The sequence below is a fragment of the Agelaius tricolor genome, unplaced genomic scaffold (genome assembly GCF_023055355.1).
Source record: "Agelaius tricolor isolate 1412-34295 unplaced genomic scaffold, bAgeTri1.0.p SCAF_31, whole genome shotgun sequence".
Taxonomy (NCBI): domain Eukaryota; kingdom Metazoa; phylum Chordata; class Aves; order Passeriformes; family Icteridae; genus Agelaius; species Agelaius tricolor.
In genome coordinates this window covers 2,436,031-2,454,247 of record NW_027269291.1, presented here as the reverse complement: position 1 = coordinate 2,454,247, position 18,217 = coordinate 2,436,031, and the positions used below count along the sequence as shown (strand labels likewise).

At 49.0% G+C, this 18,217-nt stretch overlaps 1 protein-coding gene across 1 annotated transcript in view; it reads right to left on the bottom strand.

Annotated features, from left to right (window-relative positions):
* DNAJC7 (DnaJ heat shock protein family (Hsp40) member C7) overlaps positions 1 to 18,217 on the bottom strand; it is a 22,867-nt gene extending 4,650 nt beyond the window's left edge. The window contains exons 1-13 of the mRNA XM_071450630.1: positions 17,976 to 18,217; positions 10,453 to 10,541; positions 10,085 to 10,209; positions 9,885 to 9,998; positions 9,495 to 9,569; positions 7,654 to 7,772; positions 5,912 to 6,065; positions 4,373 to 4,537; positions 3,249 to 3,340; positions 2,000 to 2,073; positions 1,531 to 1,677; positions 735 to 887; positions 228 to 290 (exon numbers count right to left, since the gene is read on the bottom strand). Of these exons, the coding sequence (XP_071306731.1) occupies positions 228 to 290; positions 735 to 887; positions 1,531 to 1,677; positions 2,000 to 2,073; positions 3,249 to 3,340; positions 4,373 to 4,537; positions 5,912 to 6,065; positions 7,654 to 7,772; positions 9,495 to 9,569; positions 9,885 to 9,998; positions 10,085 to 10,209; positions 10,453 to 10,541; positions 17,976 to 18,202 (1,597 nt within the window). The 5' untranslated portion in view covers positions 18,203 to 18,217. The remainder of the gene's footprint in view (positions 1 to 227; positions 291 to 734; positions 888 to 1,530; positions 1,678 to 1,999; positions 2,074 to 3,248; positions 3,341 to 4,372; positions 4,538 to 5,911; positions 6,066 to 7,653; positions 7,773 to 9,494; positions 9,570 to 9,884; positions 9,999 to 10,084; positions 10,210 to 10,452; positions 10,542 to 17,975) is intronic.

Here is an 18,217-nt window from a genome sequence, read left to right as displayed (position 1 = left end):
GGCCAAGGCCACACACAGCTCCAGAATGAGGAGTCCCCAAGTTTGTGGCTTTGGAACCCAGAAGAACCAGAAGCAGCTGCCACTGTGCAGGCAGAACTTGGAAAGAGATTTGTGCACCAGCCAAATGCTCTCCTCAAGCAGCACATCCACTGGGAGCCCCAGCTGCCCTGCCAGGGGCTCTGTGTACTCACAGTTCCAGGCTGGGAGGAGGAGAACATCTCACCTACCTTCAAAGCTGAAGCCCCCTGGCCCGCTGAAGAAGGCCTTGAAGATGTTATTTGGATCAAATTCTACAGGGAAGAGAAGGAATTCATGAGTTGCAGCCAATAACCATCACATTCCCACAGCTCAGGAGCTGTCAGCTCACTGAGGCTCCAGAGTATCTCAGAAGGGGACTCAGGGCTGCTCCCCAGGGCCATGAAGGGACCCCAAACAGGTAAAGCAGAGAGAACCTACACAGGGCAGCCTAGGGACCTGGAGAAGCAGCATTTAGGGCCTCACAATGACACTATTTACCATTTTCTGTGACAGATTTCTGCCCACCAGCTGAGCCAACACCCACCAGTGTCCCAGGCTGCTCCCAGCTAGAACCACCCAGCTCATCCCAACTTTTTGTCAGGGACTAAACCAAGCCAATTCATGGAACCATTCCCAACAGCAGGCTTGCTCTAGGGGTAAGGCAGACCCTAAAGGGTTAAAGGCTGCCATGGCAGGGTGTTGTAAAGAGCACTGACCTCCCATGTTTAATCCATCCTCTTCCAAGTCCTGCCCACTGTCATAGCGAGCCTTCTTCTTGGGATCTGACAGGATGGTAAAGGCTTCACCAACCTCCTTAAATTTCTTCTCTTCTTCCTTCTGTACCTCTGCACTTGCTCCACTGTGCCTGTCTGGGGATGCACAAACAAGCAGGAAAAAGCTTTTAATTTTCAGTGCAAATGGACAATGTTAAACACTCCCAATGTTAATGTTTCCTTTTCAGTTAAAGGCTCCCAATGTTAATGTTTCATTTTCAGTTGAAAACTCCCAATGTTTAAGTTTCATTTTCAGTTAAACACTCCCAATGTTAATGTTTCATTTTCAGTTAAAGGCTCCCAATGTTAATGTTTCCTTTTCAGTTAAAGGCTCCCAATGTTTAAGTTTCATTTTCAGTTAAACACTCCCAATGTTAATGTTTCATTTTCAGTTAAAGGCTCCCAATGTCAATGTTTCATTTTCAGTTAAAGGCTCCCAATGTCAATGTTTCATTTTCAGTTAAAGGCTCCCAATGTCAATGTTTCATTTTCAGTTAAAGGCTCCCAATGTTAATGTTTCATTTTCAGTTAAAGGCTCCCAATGTTAATGTTTCATTTTCAGTTGAAAACTCCCAATGTTAATGTTTCATTTTTAGTGCAAATGGATAATGTTAAACACTCCCAAGCTCCTGCTCCAGATCTGTGGGGTCAGAGCTGCCATTTCCCAGGAATTCCCTCTTCCACAGACATTTGTGCCTCAGTGCTGGCTGCACAGGGCACACAGGGGCTGCAGGGGTACCTGGATGGTGCATTAGTGCTCTTTTCCTGTAAGCTTTCTTGATCTCATCTTCAGAGGCATTTTTGTTCACCCCCAGGATTTTGTAGTAGTCTTTCCTTTTGCTCTTTTTCAGTTCCACCTGTGCATTCTTTAGGAGCTGCTTGTGTTCTGGAAAGGAGCACAACACCAGAGGGGAGGAGTTACTCCATGCCTTGCACTTCAGGCCACTCAAAAAGCAAGGGGACAGTCAAGACAAGAACCAAAACCAGACATTCTGAACCCAGACACAAGGTGAATTATCACCTCAGCATTCAGAGCTGGGAGAGAAACCAGAGCAGAGGTTTCCAGTGCTTCTGAGGACTTCTCCAAATTGTCCTGCTGGGGTATTAGGCTGCAAATCACAGCATATTGTGGGGGGAAAAAAGGAACAACAAAAATAATGTCAATTCAGAGAAATTTGTGCACACACACAGAGTGCTTTTGTGCTCACCTTTTGTTTTCTCTGTCTGATAAACCTTCTCATAGTCTCTTACAGCATCTTCATATTGCTCTGTGTCCATGTAACTGTGGAAAGAAACACAGGTGGCCCAGGTGTCCTTCAGAGGAACATCAGAAGGGATTCAGTACAGGCTGACTGGGTGGATGTGGGTTAAGAGAAATGCTCTGGATTGCAGCAGGTCAGACCTCAGAGGAGCCCTGGCACTTGTGGGAAAGCCTGCACAGGAACCTGCACTCTGTGCTCCAAGGGGACACTGGAAACTCCTTTGGCAGCGAAAGTTCTGCTTTAACAGCCTGATAATTCCAATATGCAGCTGCAGGAACTGATCCCAGGCAGCCTGAGCTACAGGAAGCTGGTGCACAGTCAGAGCTGGCACAGAGCTTCACAGAGGCAGTGCTGGTCAGGAGTGACAATCCTGGCACCTCTGAGGGACACAAGTCTGTCTGTCACCCCTCAGCCTTACTCACTGGAGCTTAGAAATTACAGAGATGGGAGGCTGGAAAAGATTGATCTTGCAGGTCTTTTTCAATCTCTTTTCCAACTACTGTGAATTTGCAATTGCAGACAATGGAGAGAGAGGGGCTCCATGGGACAGAACACCCATAAACAATCAGTCTATAAACACAGTGAGCTGAATCAAGTCTTAGAACAAATCCTCCCTAAATCCTGTTCAGATCAGACATGAGGAAGGATTTCTTCACTGAAAGGGTGATCAGGATTGAAACTGGTTGCCCAGGGGGGTGGTGGAGCCACCATGGGAACATCACCCATTCCAGGAGATGTTCATGGAACAACTGGATGTGGTACTCAGTGCTCTGCTCTGCTTGACAAGATGGAAATTGGTCAAAGGTTGGTGCCTTTGCACCAGGCAGTGATGAGGGAGGGAGAAGGGATTGATCCAGCAGAACCAAACTATGTATTGAGTTTAAAAAACCCCAGATCCTGGTGATTTTACAGCCCCATCTCCACCACTTATCCTGCAGGCAAGACAAAGATTTTGGAGGTCTTTTCCAACCCAAATGATGCTATAAATACACCATCAAGAGGCAGTGGCAGATCCAGGCAGGCAGGAGAGGCCAGAGAGAGCCACCCCCATCTCCTCAGCACCATAAGGAAGAGGAATAAACTCAGGGCCTCACTCCTTCTATTCAGTCAAGCTCCAGATTTGTGATGCTGCCCCTCAGAGCTGCCAGGAGGACAGTGCTGTCCCCAGAGGTGCCCAGTGCCAGGGTGCACTCACCACTGTGCCCTCCTCAGGTAGGCTTTGACGTAGGTGTCATCCAGCTTGACCGCGTTCGTGCAGTCGTCGATCGCCTCCTCGAGCTTCCTAAGCTACAACAGCAGACACAGGAGTGAACCCCACACACAGAACAAGCTCTGCACCATGCCCCCAGGCTAAGGAAAGGTGGGAAGAATCTGGGAAAATCTCACTGCTTTCTGTGTCTCCATCTGGGTTTTTTTTTTTTCCAATTTCTCACAAACACAGAGCTTTTGTTCATTGGGGAAAAAAAACCCATCAGAGGCTTGGCCAGTGACATGACAGAGCTGTGTGGTGTTTCTGTGTAAGAAATGCACTCAAAACCAAGGGCCTGTCTGATAACAATTCCATTTCTCTGTCCAAACTAATTCCTGGGCAGGAAGATAAACCTAAAAATATTTAAAAGAAGTCTTTTAGAAAAAGTGTTGTTTGTTTTCAGACACAAATGTGTAAGACATGCATTCTGTGGCCTCCAGCTCATCCCACTTCCCAGGTTTTGGGAACAGCCTGCGTCTCTTGACCAAGTGGGGGTGTCTGGGGAAGCAGCATCAACACTGGGACAGCTGAGGAAGAAAAGTGCCCAGAGGACACAGGGTGGGAATTGGGAGCACTGCCACATGACTGGCTGCTTCCCTGGACAGTGCAGGACTAAAATTCAACAGTAAAGTGTCATGGGGCTTTAAATTAGGTCTTTTTTAAATTAGGTCTCTTTTTCTTTTTTTTTTTTTTTTTTTTTTAATAACAATAAGCAAGACATGATTTACAAAAAGAATAGGAAAATAAATCTGTTCATTCCTGGGAAGGACACAGAGACAGGGGTGCTTTTTGCTGACTAAGATAAGGCTGAAGCACGTCCCTCCTCTCCCTCCCACTCCATGCAGCCCAAGTATTTGAGTTTTGTTTCTGCAGGAGTTGTTTCTGCTGGCTGTTGGGAACTGCTCCAAGTGTTGTGCAAGCACAAAGCCCTGAAACACTGCCCATGGCCTCAGAGATGCAGCTGCCCAGCAGCCAGGAGAGCCTGTGCTTTCCAGAATAACTCAGCTGTGGTTTATCCCTGCCATGGTGAGGGATTTGGAAACAGACACCATCCACACAACACCCCTTACCTTGGAATTAACCGTCCCCCTGTTGCAGTAGAGTTTGGCATTTGTTTTGATATTATTTGGGTCTATTCCTAGTGCCTCTGTGTACAGTTCATATGCTAGTTTGTAGTTGCCTTTCTTGAATGCTTTATTCCCATCTTCCTTCTTCGCTTTAAGTGCTTTGGCATTCTGAAAGGAAACACACCTGGGTAAGGACACTGGGTCAGGGGGCCAAGCACCTTGTTCTGCCAGAACAACACAACAGTTGGAGGATACAAATCACAGCCTTGCAGCTGAAATGATCTCACTTTGCCTTTCCCCCAAGAGAAGCACTAAGGAACAGCCAGTGCCAGTTCCAGGCATCCTCCACAGGACAAAGGCTGCCTGATTTTAAGGAGAGAACATGACAGTGCAGTAAATTTATGGATTAAAATAAAAGGACCAGGAGTTCACTTTTTGAGAGCATATGAACAGATTTAAAGTCAGTGGAAGAACCACACCAGGAAAGGAGAAACACAAAGGAACAGTGTTAAATGAAAGTCAGGGTAGTGGCCTGGATATTGGACCTGAAAGTCAGGAGTTCCTTTAAAACCAATGTACCAGGTTTTATTGCTCCTCTGTCTGACCAGGGAACAAAGAAGAGTGAAGGGGAGGATGCTTCCCCCTATCACAATCTGCTAAGAAACAGTTTTTAGGAGCTTGGCTTTATCTGAGGCAGCAGCTGGCTGTCTTTGGGATGGGTTGGACACACAGCCTGCTCCTGGAGATCTGGGAAAGCCAATTGTGGTATTTGCTGGGTCCTCAGGATGAAGGAGGAATTGAGAATCTGACTCCACGTTCTTAGAGGGCTAATTTATTATTTTATGATATTATATTAAAGAATGCTATACTAAAACTATACTAAAGAATAGAGAGAGGATACAGACAGAAGGTTTAACAAGATACTAATGAAAAACTTGTGACTCTTTCTAGAGCCTGGAAACAGCTGGGCTGTGATTGGTCATTAAGTCAAAACAATTCACATGAAACCAATCAAACCTGTTGGTAAACAGTCTCCACACCACATTCCAAAGCAGCAAAACACAGGAGAAGCAATCAGATAATTATTGCTTTCATTTTCCTCTGAGGCTTCTCAGCTTCCCAGGAGAAGAAATCCTGGCAAAGGGATTTTTCCAGAAAATATGACAGTGATAGCCAATGATGAGGGAGGGAGAAGGGATCAATCCAGCAGAACCAAACTACATGTTTGGTTTAAAAAACCCTCAAATCCTGGTGATTTTACAGCCCCATCTCCAGCACTTACCCTGCAGGCAAGACAGGCCTTCTTATGGATGATGGAGGGAAAAGTGACTGATCCAGCAGAACCAAATCATGCGTTGAGTTTAAAAAAAACCCAAATCCTGGTGATTTTACAGACCCATTTCCAGCACTTAGCCTGTCTTGCCTGCTGGGTTTCACATGGATGAGGGAGGGAGAAGGGATTGATCCAGCAGAACCAAACTATGCGTTGGGTTTAAAAAACCCAAACCCTGGTGATTTTACAGCCCCATTTTCACCACTTACCCTGCAGGCAAGACAGGCCTTCTCATGGTCAGGGGCCATCCTGAGGGCCTGCACAAAGAACTGCACGGCCTTCTCGATGCAGTCCTCGTAGTACAGGCACAGCCCGCGCACGTAGAGCGCGTCGGCATTGGTGGAGTCCATCCTCAGGATGTCACTGCAACACAGAAATAAAGGACATCTGCCCTGCTCCTGCTGCCTCCTGACCCCCACAAGCACCTCCCTCCACTGAGAAAATATCTCCCTGGGGTATTTTCTGGGTCCCCCGTTGGAGGAGGAATGAAGGAATCTGACTCCATGTTCTTAGAAGGTGAATTTATTATTTTGTGTTACTATGGTCTATTAAAGAATGCTATACTAAAACTATACTAAAGAATAGAGAAAGGATACAGACAGAAGGCTTAAGAAGATACTAATGAAAAACCCATGATTCTCTCCAGAGCCCTGATTGGTCATTAAGTCAAAACAATTCACCTGTTGGATAAAAAAATCTCCAAACCACATTGCAAAGCAGCAAAACACAGGAGAAGTAAATGAGAACATATTGTTTTCCTTTTTCTCTGAGGCTTCTCAGCTTCCCAGGAGAAGAATCCTGGGCAAAGAGGATTTTTCAGAAAATATGACAGTGACAGTACCCAGTTATTTTAACAAGTCTGTGGTACAGGTAGGGTAAAAGGACAGAAGCCTCCTCAAGCAGGATGGCTGGTTGTGAATGGGGTCTGGATGCAGCTTCCTAGGAAGATTCATGGGGATAAATTCACACACTGCCTCCTCATCACCTTCGTTGGACAATACCTTTTTCCTGACTCAGAGAGGCATTTTAAAAGTTTTATTTTATTTATTTTATTTTCAGTCTCATGAGAAGGGTGAGACAACACAGATGTTATAATTCACACCACCACAATCAGAAGCCAACTATATCCCAATTACAATACATTAAAAATGTTTCTTGGCCTATCAGCTTTTGTCACACCATGCTGTAGATGCCATAAAGCCAATCATCTAAAACTGCCCCTCATGGATCCTACTACAGTGCACCTTTCATAGTTCTATTTCTCCAAAGTATCTAGCCTTATTTGCAAGGCCATCTTTTGAAACTTTTTTCTAGCTCCCTTTCTCTCTCACCAATATCTGTCTCAAAGTTTTGACAGTTTCCCAGCATTTCTTGTCTCAAAGTTTCCATGTGGATGCAATGCTGTGTGGGCTTTCTGTCAAGCCCTAAAAGCTCTCTACAAATCCGTTTCCCATAACGTGCACTAAGTGTCACGGACATATTTTATGAAAAATCCTTTTGACAGGATTTTTCTCCTGAGAAGCCTCAGAGGAAAAGAAAAACAATAATTATCTGCTGCTGTGGAATGCAACAAGTGCATCTTTGATTGGTCTCATGTGGTTGTTTTTAATTAATGGCTAATCACAGTCCGGCTGTCTTGGACTGTCTGGTCAGTCACAAGATTTTGTTATCATTCCATTCCTTTTAACTCTTCTGAAGAAATCCTTTTCTTTTATTCTTTTAGTATAGTTTTAATATACCCCTTTCTTTTAATATAATACCTATCATAAAATAATAAATCATCCTTCTGAAACACGGAGTCAAGATTCTCATCTCTTCCCTCGTCCCAGGACCCCTGCGAACACCACCACACACTAAGGAATATTTGTATTTTCTATTCCCTCACTTACTGCAGGCATGGAGCCAGGATTCCCCAGCAGGTGCCCCTCACCCCCAGCCCTCAGACACTCACCTGGCCACAGACTGTGCCTCGGGGTACCGGCCCAGCAGTGCCAAACACTCGGCCTTGAGGATTTTGAAGCGGTGACAGGCAGGAGCGAACTCCAAAGCACGATCCATGCAAAACACGACCTGGGGTGGGAGAAACCACAGCCCTGAGCACAGCAAAGAGCCAAGGGCCTGGCTGAACTGCTGGCCCATGCTTGAGGCTTGTGTTTGATCAGGAAGGTAAGTGCAGACACCCATCTCCACTGCTTCTTCGAGTTTCCTAAGCTACAACATCACAGACAAGAGAGTGAACCCCACACAGAGAACAAATTCTGCACCATGACCTCAGGCTAATGAAAGGTGTGAAGAATCTGGGAAAACCTCACTGTTTTCTGTGTCTCCATCTAGGATTTTTTTTCCAATTATTAATGCTGGAGACACATTGCATTGGAAATTTTTCCTGATATGCTTTTCAAAGTGCATACCTTTTTGAAAGGTTGTGCTACTTTCCTGTTATGCTTTTTAAAGTGCACACCTTTTTCAAAGGTTGTGCTGTTTTCCTGCTATGTTTTTCAAAGGTTTTGCTTTGTGTGCCAAGTTCTGGGGCACCTGCTGTGTTACTGTGACAGAGCACTACATAAGACTCAAGGGACACCTGTAGGAAGTCCATCCCTTTAACCCTTCTAAACTGCAAGCCCCAAAGAAAGAACCAAGAAGGACAATCCTGCCCCTGTTTCCTGCAGTATAAAGCCACGTGGGAGGGACAGAAATTCAATAGACTGAGACAGTTTGGACTGGACAAAACAGAGAGAAGTACAGTGCAAGGACTGATCTTCCACTGGCCTGACAGCCATGGGCAGGGTGAGCTAATGGGTCTTTTCCATGCCTGCACTCTGGTGGGGACATCTGTGCAAGAACAGGGCATTGTTCCCCAAGGTTCATCTGCTCCTCAGCCCGTGACATCACGGCCCTGCTGTGGGAAGCACTGTGCTCCAGAGCCAAGGGCTCCTGGGTGAGACAGGAGCAGCTCTCCAGAAACAAAGATCAAGTTTCATGTCAGTGAAGTGGGACTGGGGAAGTGAGGGACAGATGCAGATGCCCAGGCAGGGCAATTCCTACACAGGAAATTCAGATTGATCACACATCCCATTTGCTCCTCAGGAACAGGTGATACAAAGCTGGGATTTACCCTTCCAAAATCTTGAGCTTAGCCTAAGAGTGACCTGAACAATGAGCTCAATGTACTGGACAATCTCTTTGCTGGGATAAATCTGAGCCTTACATGCATCCACTGCACAGAAACAGTTGCATGAGAAGTGCCTGGTGCCTTTCAGATTTCATGCTGTCATTTCTTGTTCTATCAGGTCAGTACCAGCTGCATCCTGTTACAACCCTTGGGAAGAAAGATTTGGAAGCTGTAAGGAGAATGCCCCATGCAGATCTGCATTTCTCCTTGTATGACCCTTACTGGCACACAGCATGCCTTTTTTAATTTTTTTTTTTTCTTTGAAAGAGTTGAGAAAGAAGAATCCTGGAGATGCATTTCAGGAGCAAAGTGTGATCAAATGCTGCTGCTAACAAAATCTGTCTCCAACAGCTCAATCATGACTCCCCTCACCCTGCAAAGCAAACAGTGACAGAGGGTTGGCCTGAGCCAGTCACCTCCTCACTTGTCATTTGGTCAGTGCTCAGGGAGCACAAGCTCTGCCACTTCCAGAGCTGGCACAATTCACCAGCCAGCCCTGCTCCAACAGATGTGGCACAGCACCTCCCAAATACCCAGCCAGGAAACGGCCCCACACCTGCCTGGGCCATGTCAAACACAGCAGTTTTTAAATAAGACCACAGCAAACAAGTTCATCTCACCTTCCTGAAATCCCGTTTCTCAAAATCCACTTCAGCTATTTTTTCATACTCAAGCACAGTCGTGGCATTCTTCAGCTGAAAGACAGAACACATGAGTGCTGCAGGACAGTGTCTGCTCTGAAATGCCACCAAGCAGCATTTCAACAGCCAACCCCTGAATGTCAGAGCCAAAACTGCTGCAGACCATGGACCAATAATGCAGATGACATGAATGCTTTTGCCAGCATTAAAATCAGTTTGAAATAAAGTGACTGAACTGAGAGTCCAGGAAAATGTACCCTGTGAAAGAGACACAAGGCCAGCTGCCTTCCACCACTCTCCATTTCTCCTTTGACCAGCTCAGCCTCCTGAGCATCTCCTGAGGACAATTCAATCTGAAGGTTCCCTTACCTCCTGCTGTGCCTGGGTATTTTTATGATCCAGTTCTAAAACTCGTTGAAAGCAGCGGCTGGCAGCCATGGCATTCCCTAGGGAAAGGTGGCACTTCCCTTCCCGGAGGTGGCCCTGGGAACACAGGGAAAAGGGATCTGCAAGAGCTGTAACAGGTGCAGAGAAGGGAGTGAAAGAGGTGCCTGAAGCTCTCCACGTACCCGTACAAAGCTGTCATCCAACCTGACTGACTGCTGAGCGTCCTCCAGCGCTTCTCGGAACCTCCCCAGCATCATGAGCGTGGCAGCTCTGTTCCCATAATAACTGGCATTATTGGGACATGTATCTGGAGAAAATGCAAGGCTCATTATCAGTGTAATGCAGCAGCTGCACAGTTTGTGGCACTTAAGAACATTGGCCCTGACTGGCATTATCGATCTGGTGACATTTCCCAAGGTAATTAAAGCAGGCAAGAGGTTTGCCTTCAGCATGTGCTGTCAGAAACCCCACTGGTGTGTCTGAAATCAGCAACCAGCTCCAGTTTTAGACATGGTGTTCAGTAAAGATTGATATTATCAGCTGTTCTCACCTATGGCTTTTGTGTAGTAGTTGAACGCTTCGTTGTAATCTTTCTTGGCATAGTATGCATTTCCCTGCTCCTTGAATGCTTCTGCTTCTCTGAAAGGAAGCAAAACACCACATTTTCAGAAGAACTGACCACCAGACAGATTGTGACCATGACATGCATCTCACCCCCAAGCAGTGTAACTGTTTAATTCTGTTCCAAATTGAAGCTGGTTCTCCTGAGATCTCCTCAGCACACACTGCCCAGCACACCCCATTTTCTGCTGGCTCCCAGCTACTCCACCTGGGATACTCAGGAATATTTCCTGGCCAAATTTTACAAGGATGCAACAGAAGCCTAAAGCCACCTTTGAGTCCCCTCAGAGTCCAGCAGAAGTCCATGATATGGAGTTCATCCAACAGGCCCCTCCTGCAAGGGGGCTGCACCTCAGAACAAAAGAGACAGTGCTGGCGCTTTCAGGAGTCCCACATACTTATAAACCAGAGCCAAGAACAATTTCCACATTCAAAAGACAGCTAAATCAAAGAGAAATATGGGTACAAGCCTGCAACAGAAGCCTGGCACTGCCTTGGCAACAGGTCTAGAAATAGTCCTCACACTCAAGAGCAAGCATTTGCAGAGACAGTTTGGGACATTTAAAAACACACAACATACGGTTTGAAGCAGCTTCCCTTAAACTCTCGAAAGCAAAGCTTCCCCTGAGGGAAAGCAAGGCCCTTCTCTTCCCTCATCCCCCTTCAGCCTTTCACCTGCACAGGGCAAGAGGGAGAGCACATCACAGTGATGGAAGAGCAAATGTGAGCAGTGCTCAGCAGGCTGACTTGGGAGAGAACAAAGGGAATTGTGTTGGAACAAGTTCCCATGTTTTCAGCCTTGCTCAGGCTGCCATTGGCCATTCCCACACAAGCACCTCATGCAGGACTTGTTTTCACTGAGCCATCACAGATTTCCCAGCTGGCAGAACAATGGACACTGGGAGCTGGGAAATGTGCTCTTCACTTTCAGTTTTAAGTTTTGCTGTGTGCTGCACCCCAGCTGAGTCCAGCCACAGCCCTGTGGGAGTTAAACCCTGGAAGGAGATGAGATGGGTAAGAACTGGGGCAGAGCAAGGGGTAGCACACACCCACTGTCCCCCAAGGGCCTTGTCCTGGCTCCTGGGTCAGCTCCTCTCACTCCTGCTCCAGAAAATGATGAAGAGATGGGAAACTGCCATCCCTCCTCTGCCCCAGCCCCTCCCAGCATCACACCTGAGGCAGGTGCTGAAGCCTGGCTTTTCCTCAGGTACTGCCCAGCAGAGCCCCAGGAGCTCTGCACTCTCCCAGCTACACTGATATGCAACTATGCCTGTGGGATAGATCCAGATCACAAGCATCAGGATGCAAACTTTGCATGATTAAACTGTTTCCAAACACAACCACCTGTTTTGAATATTACAGATCAAATATCTGAATGCAGTGGAAAAACTACTCAGCACTTGTGCACTTTTGGAACCCAGGCAGTAGAGAGTTTCACTGTTCTCTTGTTTCTGTAATCACAAATAGAAAAGAAAATCACAGATCCTATGAAAGCTCCTTCCCTCAGGTCTTTGTTGTACAGTCTAAAGAAACGGGTGAACAGTCTTAATGGCAGAACTCACCTGAGTAACCACCACAACCTGTCCAGCACACTGGGCTGAATCACAGGTTCTTTTACCCATTTTACCTGTCCTGCCATGAAGAATTACCATCTCATAGACACAGCCAAAGGCTGGCTGCCAGAGCACCCCATCTGCCACAAACTGCTGGGAAAATGGGAGAAAGAAAACATAACCCAGGCAAAACCAATTTTCAGAAAGCACCAGCACGTTGAGATGCCAGAGAAACACTCCCACACAGAGATTACTGTTTTCTACTCTTTTTTTATTGGTCTGTTTTCCTCTTAAGCAATTTAATACAGATCAATGTATCAACAAGTCACAGTGCCTGGGGTGACAGTGGCAGAAAGGAGAGCACAGGTATTTCTGCTGCTTACATGGCCTAAGGCTTAACCATGAAGCTTGGGAAAGCAAATCACCTCCAATGAAGATTGGGAAAGCAAATCACCTCCACAGCACGGAGGCAAAGGACCTGCTGGAGCTGTCAGGCTGGGCTTGAGCTTCAGCACCAGGACAGGAGCAGCCCTGCCCTGCTGTGCCCTGCTGACATCCAGAGCACACAGCCCTTGTTTACCATGGCTCTGGCTCCAACAAGGAGAACTGCAGCCCCTGATCTCACTGGGGATTGTTTCAACCCAACAGATGCTGTGGTCTGAATGAGCTCATTCTGCCTCCTGCGCTGCTGGGGCCTGCACTCCCCACTTGCTACTTTTGACACTGAAGAAGAATCGTGCTTTGCTGAAATACACCCCCAGTTGAATGGGTGTCTTTGTGACAGGGTTGGTGTCTTCACTGGGCTGCTCCATGCTGGACACAGAAACACAGAGGAGCTACACCAAGGAGCTGGGTAAGAAGCTTGTCTTTCATCACTCACAGGCACAGGAGGGGCTGGTGGGAGTGACACTTCCTGCAAGCAATGCAATAATTCTTTTTCTCTTTTATGGTATTTCTCAGCATCTCTAATGCCTGAAGTACTTTGGTCCCAGTCACTCCAGAGAACCTGCCACCAAGGAATCATTTGGGTTGGAGAAAACCTCTGAGATCTTAGACACCGATCACCACCTTGTCAACCACACCAGAGAGAGCACTGAGTGCCATGTCCAGCCATTCCTTGAACATGGGGACTCCAACTGCTCCCTGGGCAATGTCTGACAACCCTTTCTGAGAAGAAATTCCACCTGATGTCCAAGCTGAACCTCTCCTGGCACAGCTGGAGACCAAGGAATTCAAGCAGCAGCTGCGCGCGCTGAGGCTCCCGCGCACACTCGAGCTGTGAGGATGGAGAGAGGAACCAGCACAAGGCTCCTTCTCCTCCCTGTGCTGCCCTGTGAAAGCTCAGCCCCTGCTCGTTCCCAGCACAGCAGCTCTTGGAGAAGCCATCCTGCACACAGTGACACAATCCCACGCTTGCCTAACAACTCCTGCCTCCTCCTCAGAGCTTCCACACGCTGCCCCCGCGCGAGTGCCGATCGTGGCTTCCACCTCCCACTCCAGCTCCCCATGAGACTCCTGCAGACACCTGATTTTCTGTCATGGGAACCTTCAGGGATCTGTAAGCCAGCAGCTCTTGATCCAGGTGTGCTGGCACAGCCCCTGGGCAAGGCAATACCACCAGGGACAGAAATCCAACACCTAAGCAGGTGGCAGAGTCACCATCTCCCCGCTCTCCTGACCCTCACTCCCACTTCACTGCCTGCCTCCATTATGAAACTCTGCAAAACCCTAAAATAACCAGGATTTAAGGAAGTCTCCAAAATCCTGTCCCGACCAAGTAATCTTTCCTGTTATGCTCTGGCAATTTTGTGCAGCTCTTGCAGAGGCTTTTCCATCAATAGGATATGGTGCCTTTATCAGGCATTTTTGGGGGTGAAATCCCACCCAGATTCTCAGCTGTCAGATGTGACTCAGCCGCTGGGGTAAAATAAGTTGGGTGATCTCAATTCAGTTTACAGCAGGCAGATGTCTAGAGCTTAAAATTAGCCATCATGTTTGCCCCTGGACATACAATACTCTCCCCTCCCTTCTTTCAGGACTTGGAAGAGCAACAAAACATCCCCTGTGCCAGAAAGATACACAGGGTGCACTTCAGAGACCTGTCCTCAGGTGAGGTTTGACACTGAGAGAGGATTTAGGCATATATAGAATTAAAGGAATATATATTTACATATATAGGAATATATTACATATACTAATATAGGAATATATTACATATTACATATAAAGGAATATATATATTTACAACTTCCTCACAAGGGGCTGCAGAGGGACAAGCACTGAGCTCTTCTCTCTGGTGACCCCAGGGAATGGCTGGAGCTGGGTGAGGGAGGGTTGGGTTGGATTTTAGGAAAAGATGCTTCCCCCAGAGGGTGTGTGGGCACTGGGACAGGGCAGTGGTCACACACACTGCTGTGTGACAGGCTCTGTGCCCTGCTGGGCAGAACAGAGCTGATTCCTGGCACATCAGCTCCCCCCAATGCACAGACACCGCGGCAGAGACTCAACACAGCCCCCAGCTCAGAAACCCAAGTGTGGACACACAAATCTCCACAAGGATTCACCCATGGAAAAGTAACAAAGGGCTGCCTTGAGCCTCTCAAGAGCAGAGCTGAACCTGAACCCACAAGGTGCTCAAACCCTCAGAAGGTTCCTCGTAACTGAGGGCAAACTCAGAAGGCCAAAAGAGCCACAAGAACCAAAATACGCCCCAAGAAATCCAAGGATTGACCCAAACCTTCCCTGCAGCCATGAGTGAGAAGAGCAGCCGAGCCCCAGCTTTAATTGTGCTGTTATGTAATTCCCAGAGCTCTGAATTAACCTAATTCCCAGCAATGGCCCTATCCTGCCTGGCAGGGCCACAGTGTAACTCCTGTGAAAACCCATGGAAGGGTCTAGAATCAGCCTGAGACTGCTTTTTTTTGAAGGAAGCTTTTTTTTTGAAATTCCTTTGGAATGAAGGAAGCCAGCCAGTTTAAGAATTCCATGGGAAAACAACTGCATGTACATTATGATTTACCTCAAAAAAGCCCATTTCATGTTAAGGAAATAGGGTGAAACTGTAGGTATGGATCACCTTTTCCTACTGGATAAATCAACTGCCTAACTTAGATATTCAAATACTCTGCAGATGCACAGGGAAGCAAATAATTACTTGAGTACCTTCTGCTGCTTCTGGTATGATCAGGAGATCATAAAATAATTCCAGATGAGTAAAATGGGCTGGTTTGTCACCTGGGAAGTCCAAGTGTCCATCTACAGGCAGAACAGGAATAGGAAAGTCATTTCCAGCTTATCCCAGAATGACCTGGCGCCCCTCAGATGATCCACCCCCTCCTGCCAGCGCTGCCCCAAAACTGGCCAGAAATTACATCTATTCTGGAGGAGCCTCACTGAGATGCACTGGAAAAGCCTCTTGGTGCTCACCACCACCTGCCAAGCTCCAGGTAACACCTGCAGACCAGTGACCCACAGCCTGGCCAGGCCCAGAAGCTCCAGGACCCTGTGGGTCACTCCGTGCTCATCGCTTTGCTGTGGGAAATGTGGATGCCCCCACAGAGGCACCAACACATCCCAAGCCTGCAGCAGGGGCTCTGCAATTTCCTAGCAGTATTTTCCTGACAGCTGGAGGGTTTTTTTTAAGAAAACAAAGCTTCCATATGCTCCAGTGCTGAAGGAGGAGGAGAAAGATCCAGCCTGGAGCATGCACGGGAGCCAGAACCCAGAGGTGCCAGGAAGATGACAAGGAAATTCTCCCTGGCAAAGCTCCAGAGGCCCAAGCTCACAAAGCAGCTGGGAGCAGGGAGAAACTGTTCCCATGGGTGAGAAACCTTTAAAATTAATGAAGGAACAAGTGAGTTTTTAGGGGTGGCCCAGTCCTGCTCATCAGCTGCTCAGCACTGGTGCACCAACGGATAAAATTAACACAATTACATCAACACTTTCTGCCAGGACCCCAACAATCCATGAGGCAGCAGCAGACAATAATTATCCTGTGACCACACTCCATTCCTGTGCCCTGGACACCCTGGGAGCCCTCTGGCATGTCTGCAGCTGCTTCAGGGCATTAGTTACAGCCATTCTGAAATGCAGATCTCCCCTTTTGCTTGTTTTCTAACTTTACAGTTTTATTAAGCCACAGGGAACAGAATTGTGCATTTGGACAAAGGTGAGTCCTTGAGCAAAGTATCCATATTCTGCCATACTGTAATCCCTAAATGGAAACAACAGAACCTGGAACCCTCGTTGCTGAGTTATCATAAGGATTCTGAAAAGGTTTTCATTTATTTTTGCTGATTTTTATGGACATGAGGGCAGATACATCCTAAAGGCTGCACCAAATCAGTGTGTCCCATGTAGAGCTCACTCAGCTCTTACCTGGCCTGGGATGTTTCACAAACACCTGACACGTCCTGAGGCTGCAACTCCACTCCCCAATACAGCAATTATTGCTCTGATTTTCACAAGAGCAAATGAGCTACCACAGTGAAACACAAAGGGCAGGGCTAGGGAAGAGGTCAATGCACAGAACTGCAAAGAAATCGGGGTGTGCAGGGCTGGCTCCCCCAGGGCAACACCAAGGAATCAGCTCCTGCCCATATGGATCCATTTCAGCAAGGGAAAGGTGCAACATTCCCAAAAGAACGCGAAAAGGAAACCTTGTGAAAGCACCTAATGAAAGCAGTGCAGAGCACGGCCTCAGGAAGGAAGAAAGGAGCTGAAGGTCACTACCCGCAGACACCTGTGCCTTCAGCCAGGGTTTTACCTGTGAATTTCCACCATTTCAAACAGCACATTTTGCTTGCCCAAGGGCAGGAGTGCTGTGCTCCCACAGCCTGGGAGTGCTGTGCCCACACAGGCCTGTCCCAGCCCCACAGGCTGGGCGATGCCCGTGCTCTGCCAGCCCCAAGTGCCTCCTCAGCAGCTCCTCCTCTCCTGCTCAGCAGGATCTCCCCAGGGAGCTGCTCCTCGGGCCTCAATTCCACAGAATCCCTCGAGCCATCAACGGGAGCCTGAAACCACCATTCCTCAGAGGCCACTTTTGGTTTTGTTTCCTCTTCTTCGTTCCACTGAATCATCTTCCAGAGCAAACACCTCAGCTCCACCAGGAACAGCTCTTTCCTTCCAGGGGTATGAACCCAGCACCTGCCACTCTGGAAAACCAGCAGAGCTTCCAGGACAGAGATTCACAGCTCAGTCACTCCTGAGGGGAAAACGAGTGGGAAAGGTGGGGATCCCACCTCGCCCTGCCTCAGGTGACACTGGCAGCTCCTCAGAGCACGGCACGGACAAACCGGGAGCTCCGGGATGATGGAGCAGCGTTCTGCATCGTTCCCGTTATCCGCAGCAAGGCAGGACGGAGCGGAACCCACAGATTTCAAACGGAGCAGAGCCGGGGGAATGCGGTGATGGAGCAGCAAAGGGCTCAGGAGTTTGGAGCCTCCCCTTCCCACGAGTTTAATCCTTTCCCCCTCAGCGAGGGGGAGGACGCGCTCCCCGACACCGGTGCGGGCGTGTGGCCTCGGGACACGGGGTGTGAACCGCATTGCTGGCACACCCCGGTAACGGGTGGCTGCTCTAATCCCGGGAGCTCACCGGGACACACCGGCACCGCACCGCAAACCCGGCGGCGGCTCCCGGGCCCCGCCGCGTGCGGCCCGCGGCTGTCACGGCCCGCCGGGCCCCGCTGCGGAGCCCCGCCGCTCCCGGCCGGCCCTGCACACAGGGCTGTGCCCGCGGGGTCCGCCCGGGCCGGCACCGACCGCAGTCCCCGGGCGCGCTCCCGGCCCTGCCGAGCACCGCGGCCCCGGGCCCTGCGGCACTGCAGCCTGGCCGGGCCGCGGCCCGCCCACCGGCAGGGACAGGGGCCGCCCTTTCCCCGCCCGGGCCGCCGCTCTACCTGCGCGCCTCCTCGTCGCTGTCGGTCTCGCCGGGCCCGTCGGGCGCCGCCATGACCACATCGCACTCGGCCTCAGCCGCCGCCGCCGCCATCTTACCGCGCGGGGCTGGGCCGGACCGGGGCGGGGCGGGGCGGGGCGAGGGCCGGAACGGGCTGGATCTCCGCCGGTAGGGCGGGGCGGGGCCCGACCGGCAGGGGGCGCCGGCGGAGGAGCGCGGCGGCGGCATCGGGAGGGGCCGGTA